This window comes from Saprolegnia parasitica, assembly GCF_000151545.1.
Source record: "Saprolegnia parasitica CBS 223.65 unplaced genomic scaffold supercont2.23, whole genome shotgun sequence".
NCBI classification, from domain to species: Eukaryota; Oomycota; class Saprolegniomycetes; order Saprolegniales; family Saprolegniaceae; genus Saprolegnia; species Saprolegnia parasitica.
Window position 1 is genome coordinate 363,005 of NW_012156417.1, and position 1,381 is coordinate 364,385.

General features: G+C 61.1%; 1 protein-coding gene across 1 annotated transcript; it reads right to left on the reverse strand.

Annotated features, from left to right (window-relative positions):
* Positions 1 to 160: 160 nt before the first annotated feature.
* On the reverse strand, positions 161 to 1,307 carry SPRG_06713 (hypothetical protein; the record flags this gene model as incomplete). Its single annotated transcript, XM_012345523.1, has 4 exons — positions 161 to 163; positions 207 to 410; positions 458 to 911; positions 958 to 1,307. The coding sequence occupies 4 exons, from the start codon at positions 1,305 to 1,307 to the stop codon at positions 161 to 163; spliced, it is 1,011 nt and encodes a 336-aa protein (XP_012200913.1).
* Between the last annotated feature and the right edge of the window lie 74 nt (positions 1,308 to 1,381).

A 1,381-nucleotide genomic window follows, 5' to 3' on the forward strand; every position in this document is an offset into this window, starting at 1 on the left:
ACGGCGCAAGTCGACCACAGCCGTCGGTTGGCGCGCAGCGTGTGGAGATACCCTAATGACGCAACATCGGCCAAGTCGAAGTTGCCGCTGACGTCGAGCGTATGAAGCGTCTTGTGGCCTGCCCATGCGTCGACATGCGTCACGTTGCAGCTCTGAAGCGTCACTGCGAATGGCCTTCCGGCGCACAGCAGGTCTGTGTCGACGACGCGGTGGCAGCGGACGAGCTCGATGGTATGGAGGTCGTGGAGATGGCCGACGTGGGAGACGCGGTAGCACTCGGCGACGCGCAGCGTGTGGTTGTGCGCGAGGCCATCGAGCGACTCTATGTCGGCGCACCGGTTGAGCGCGAGGTCGTAGACGGTGCTAAGTGCGTTCACGTCATGGACTTGCGGGCAACACGAGAGCTCGACCTGCACTCGCATGAGACGCTTGCTTTCATGAATGTAGCAATTGATACCGAGTGGCAGTGCCGCAGTGGAGAGACATCGGCGAGGTTGACGCAGAGGGACAAGTGGACGCTGATGCAGCGCGCCAAGGCGGTCACAGACGTAAGACAGGTCGAGGCTTGAAGGCGTATCGTCTGAAGCAGACGCAGTGCATCGAATGCCGTCTGCTCCAGGGCGCGCGACCGAGAAAGCGTCATGGTCGATGCGAACCGGAAGGCGTCGAGGCGGGTGACCGCGTCGCAGGATGTGAGGTGCACCTCTGCGGCGAAGACATCGTTTTGGATACTCTCGTGGCACTGCTTGAGCGCAAGCGAAGCATACGTCGAAGGGCTCGAGGCGCTCGCAGCGAGATAAACGGCGGCGGACGTCGAGAGGGTCTGGACCTGCGACGGCAGGACGGACGGCTTGGCGTTTCCCAGCAAGAGCGTTGTAAGAGCTGGTACGTCCTCAATACGATACACTGACCTACAGACGTACGATGTGAACGCAGTGGTAGCAAGTTTGCACGTACGAAGAATCCGAAATGTCGAGTGACTGCAACTGTGGGAGATCGCGGATGGCCGTCACTTGGTCACAGGAGCGCAAGGTGAGCGATGTGCAGCTCGTGAGGCCTTGAATAGACGTGATGTAGTCGCACTCGCGGAGCTCGAGCTCTTGAACGCGCGACAAGTGGCGTAAATGCGCGTCTTGCACGAGGCTGCCGTCGGAGAAGCGCACCGTTCGCGCGCGATAACCCATGCCAAATCGCAGCCAGTGCCGAGGGACCGACACCGACATGAGCGTGCTCTGGGCCAGTGACGCAGGCTGCTTGGTCGCTCCGTTGACCGGCTCGGTCGCCGCATCGCGCTCCCGAGGAGCCATCGTAGAGTGATCCTAGACCTTGCAGTTGCAACGCATGTCACAGGCGCCTCTCCCACGCTGCCACGTACCCTTTA